At 36.7% G+C, this 5,182-nt stretch overlaps 1 protein-coding gene across 1 annotated transcript; it reads right to left on the reverse strand.

The window, feature by feature from the left end:
- Positions 1-1,893: 1,893 nt before the first annotated feature.
- On the reverse strand, positions 1,894-4,657 carry LOC18614676 (HIT-type Zinc finger family protein). Its single transcript, XM_007052540.3, has 5 exons — positions 4,383-4,657; positions 4,071-4,278; positions 3,491-3,559; positions 3,192-3,324; positions 1,894-3,057 (listed from the first exon to the last, which is right to left on the reverse strand). Exons 1-5 carry the CDS (start codon positions 4,594-4,596, stop codon positions 2,470-2,472), a joined length of 1,212 nt encoding a protein of 403 aa, XP_007052602.3. The 5' UTR covers positions 4,597-4,657; the 3' UTR covers positions 1,894-2,469.
- Between the last annotated feature and the right edge of the window lie 525 nt (positions 4,658-5,182).

The following is a 5,182-nucleotide window of genomic DNA, read 5'->3' on the forward strand; positions in this document are numbered from 1 at the left end:
TGTGTTTAGGGAGCACCCATGATGGGTGACTTATCACAAGCCAAAACTTAAGCCCAATTTTGTGAGGCCTTAAGCTCTGAAAATATAATTTAAGCCTAGAAATCACGGGCCTAAGTTCTCAACCCAAGAGATATATCTGATGAGTGGTGGAAGGCTCATATTTTTATACCCATATTATCTCTTACTGATGTGAAATCTATAACATTTTACCTTATCCAATTGTGCAACACTTTTGTTACACTAGCTCTTTAAGACATTTTACCTTATCCAATTGTGCAACACTTTTGTTGCACAGGCTCATTACCCATATAAGAGAGAGACTTTTACATTAGTCTGAGTCTACCTTAACCCTTGTATCTCTCATGGGGGCCCACATCAATGAAGATCTGAGTCGACTCTGATATCACTTGTTACAGATCGAAACTTAAGCCCAACTCTGTACAATCTTAAACTTTGAAAATAAAGTTTAAGTAAGCCTATAAATCATAGGTTCACGTTCTTAGCCCAAAAGACATATCTGATAGATGGTGGAAGGCTTATATTTATATACCCAAGACCCATTTCATCTCTTACTGATGTAGGATCCGTGACATGAGCACCCATGGAGTGGTCGACCGACGGGTGGAGGGCCGGCAAAAGTAAAGTGGGGTTTTTTTAAAAAAAAAAATTATAATTTTATAATTTTAAAAATTAATAAAGGATAAAATATTATTGACATGTCATTAAATTAACGGAGTTGATTGCTTTTAAAAAAAAAAAAATGGTTAAACTTATATGTCTAGCATAGATATTCTTTTGAGATGAAATGTTCATTTTAAAAACTAATAGACTCGTGTAAAATTATAATTAAAAGTTGAAAGATTATGTATATTTTACCCTTAAAATTTAATGTGTTGTGCTATCATAAGTTGGATTTCATAAATCACACATTTTAAAGAGGCATGATGATCATTTTAAATTAAGCTAAATCAGGTCATCTTTAATTTGTCTCTACGGAAATACTTCAGAGATCTCGAATTGAATTTTAAAATTTATGAAATAAAAATTATTACTTATGATTATATAATCAAACATCATCATGTACAGAAAAAAATCATGTTTAAATATCAGGTATTGCTCTGCATCTTACTTATCAGAATCAGATCATTAGTTGTTTCATGAGCTTCCTTCCCCTGGGTAAGCCTGCTGTTGCTGTATGTTGCTTGAGTGAAAAAGACGATAAAAGAAAATTTTTAGCGGCTGTAATGTATTTACTTGATACTGACTAAATTGGCGCATTCCTGGTTGTCATTTCCTACTTTTGGTGTTTTGATAAAGCCATAATTATCTTGGTCGTGTTTTTCTACGCACCAGCATTCACCTGCTTTCATCACAGAGAGAAACAGGTTAGAGCTCCCTGTTTCCCTCTTTAAAGGGCACTTGATCTGCTACAATTCTGATTCCATCATTTTCAGAAAGTCTGTAAACTCCCGCCCCGCATATTGTTGTGTGTTTAACCTACTCGCATTTTCAGAAAAAACACGTAGCAGTCTAGATTCAACCTACCATCTCTTGAATCATGACATGCGTTGCTCTGGCGCCACTTGTTTTAGAGATATATAGGGTTTCATTTTAGTTGGTTTCTCAAATCAAAATTTTGTCCATTACTTACTGTCTATTTTGCATTGCACTGACACCTATCAAGCAAAAAGCCTGCTGCACATTAGCATACTAACAAGTAACTCTAAATCTTTTCCAAGTTGTAAAAAGGCAGGTCGGAAAAGAGAAAAAGGACTAAAGAATAAATAATTTGAATCTATGATGAATAAAATGTAAGTTCCAAACCTTAACTGAGCAATTGTTCATCTTGGAATTGCAGTTTATATGGGAACCCCAAAATCTCAACAACCACTGTTACTTCCAACTGTTGCTCATTTAACCAAATTATCAGTCAAAAATCAACTCGAAATACAATTTAACCGCCTCAAATAACCATGAGAATCCCACACCCTGCACTAACTCAATGAATCCAAGACCCATTTAAAAGGGTAACACAAGAGACTCATCAGGATAACAAATGCCAGGCACTCATCTAAAAGGGTAACATGAATCCAAGACCTTTTTAACACAACAAAACAAGCACAACTTACCCCGATGCCCTCCCTTTCAACCTGTCAATATAGTAAATAGATATATTTTTCCTTTCAATATGAATAAAATATTATAACAGCTAGTGAATTTTCACAAGAAAGTCTCAGGTATCCGTGCATTTCTCTCGATCTTGAGCATTACCAGGTACTTGAGCTACGTTCCTTATGAAGCAAACTGTGTGATTCTAAATGCCAAAGAAAAGCAAAGTTTGCTCCATAAATATGACAAGCTGGGGCAGATTGTCAATGAAAATTATGATAAATAGTGAGCAACAACTCTTCGAAGATTCTTCTTTGCAACCATGTTCCTCTGTGCTTCCCGGGAAAGACTGACTACCAACTAATCTACAATCTCCCCTTCCTCCAATTCCTCAGAAAAAAAATCTCCCCTAGAGTTTGAAAGGTCTCTTCTATGTTCTGTTTCTGATTGCTTAGCAAATTCACCTTCCAAATCAAGAAAGTCATCCGGATTAATTTCAGCAATGAGGTCAGAATATGCATCTATTAGGTCTTGATCGAAATCAAACTCCATGCCCTGAAAAACTCCAGAGTCCTTGGTCTGGGAGCTGGAATGCACCCTGTTGCCTGCTCCAGCTTTCTCAGATTTGTTTTCATAAGGGATTTGATGCATTGGACTTGAAATCACATGCTTCATAAGATCAAAGACCTGAGGGTCTAAAGAACTATCATCTTCTTCTATTTTCTCCTCTTTGAAGGTAACACCTTTCTGAATTTCATTATCAGCACTGCCAGAATCTTTGACCTCTGGCCTATGAGTGACGGAGTGATTCTCCCTAACAACTTCAAATTCATAGTGCTCTGAAGGAAGAAAGACATGAATTACAGGATACTCCAGAATAACAGTATCAGCTAATTGTTGCCGTATCGGGGCTTTCATGTCCAGCTCCTGAAAAGGTGACTTGGGCCCCTACAATAATCAATGGATTTTTCAATATCCAAAATAAAATATTCATCACCCACATGCTCTGACTGTGTGCATGCAGGTTTATATAACTCAGAAGACAAAGAAGAAAAAGAATGAAACCCAGAGGCCAAAACAACCTTAGGATATTTTCGGATAAAAAACTTGAGGCAGTCCAGCTGCTCCTGGCAGAATGGCCTTAGAGGATGATTCCATGGGCCAGGTTTGAGATGGTTCTCAATTACTGAGCAGAGGGTTGTATCTTCATGTACTCTGCAACAATAATAACGCATCAATTCTCCAATGTTGCTCAAGAAGATTGCTCAAGAGAAAGATTGTGGGAGGGGGGCGGGGGGGGGGGGGGGGGGGGGGGGGTTGTAGCAGGGTTGTTTGACACGATCGTTTTGTCAAGAAAATCAGGCGTGTTAGGGCAGCTCACCCATGGTCAAACAAAACAACATCTGTTGAGTGAAACCGCCACTCAATTGTCCATGAAATAAACTTCTTCCTGGAATGAAAATGCACAAGAAAAAGAAATGCTTAACTTGCAAGAAAGCAGTTACGAAGCATTAGTTTTCCAGTCTGAAATTAAAAGACAGAGCAAACTTAAAAGGAGAGATTTGTTTGAAAATTAATTTTGACATGTTAACAACTGCAAACCAACAAGCGTTATTCGCAGGACAATGGCATGAACAGCAGAAGTGCACATAACTCAGATGTCATGTGGGGATGACCCAATGCTGACTCACAGACCACTTCACAATATTCAGCTCATTTAAAGCTATCAACCATCATTTGAGTTTGGTTTCGGCAAGCTTGTTATAAATGAAGGCAAACTACAGAAATACAAAACCCAGCATCATTTAGAAGAAACAAAAACGATCCAATTGCGTCAAGGAAGCCATCCAACAACATAAATAGGTAAAGCAATTTATTCATAACTGACATGTAACCAACTTATAATATTAGCAGGTTTTCAAAATTCAACGGAAAAAGAAAGAAGAAGAAGAAGGCAGAACCTCTGATGAAATCGAGTTTGATTAGTTTCCCTCTTAGACATTCCAGCAGGGAGAAACAAAAGCTTAGTTCTGCGAGAGGCAGCGGCAGCGCGGAGGGTTCGTAGGACAAATGGTAGCTTAAAATGAGGAAAATAGTTACTACATAATTTGGATCTTGTTCTTCGAGCAGATTCAGCAACCCTCTTTGTTTCCTCCAGCAAATTATAATCTAGAACCAAAACATACGTACATATTTATAAAGAGTAAGATAGAATGGGACAATTCTATTTGCATGAATAAAAGGAAAAGGAAGAAGAAGAGAGTAGCAGCAACCGGAGAGGAGGAGATTATCGTCGAATTGAGACAGAGGAACGAAGCGAGTGTTGTTCCTCCTGCCGTTGCAGCCAGTGCGGTGCTTGTGAGCATTGATGCAAGGGAGGCTGCAAGTGCGGAGGTAGCAACCTGGGCACTTATACTTTGATGCCTTGTTTTTGCACTCTTCACAAACCCCTTTTGTTGAACTTTTTGAACTTTCTTCTTCCTCCATTTTTTTTTGCTTTTCTTCTCGGAAGGGATACACGCTTGCAGCTGGCTAGGGTTTTAATTTATGAAATACTATTTATACTTTTTTATTAAATCCCCATGAGCTTCTCGCCTATTGGTTTCAAGCAATTTCTCTTGTTTACCCTTTTTTGAAACGCTGCGTTTTCCACCCCAAACAACAAAATAATTGCCGATAAGATAAGATTTTACTAACAGGCCATTTTTTTTAAGTTATTACATTAGGTAATATTTTCTTCAACTATATTCATCACATTACTTTTAAATTATTAAATGTAATACAAAGATATTATTATAAGTATTGATAACTTAACTAAGTTTTAAGAATGCTTTTAAAAGCACAGATTAGCAAAACACTTATTTATATTAACAACACCATTATGATTGTGGTTCCATCCAAATTATTAAAATTACACAAAATACAATGCAATTAAGGAACACAATAATACGTTCTTAAGAAGATATCTTAACTTAACGGGTTATTCAAAAGTAACAAAATTACTAGTAAGTTTATATATATATATAAAAGAAAGAGATAATACTCTAGCGGTTAGAATTTGAAAGTTTTGGTT

Source organism: Theobroma cacao, chromosome 1, assembly GCF_053813885.1.
Source record: "Theobroma cacao isolate CCN51 chromosome 1, ASM5381388v1, whole genome shotgun sequence".
NCBI classification, from domain to species: Eukaryota; Viridiplantae; Streptophyta; class Magnoliopsida; order Malvales; family Malvaceae; genus Theobroma; species Theobroma cacao.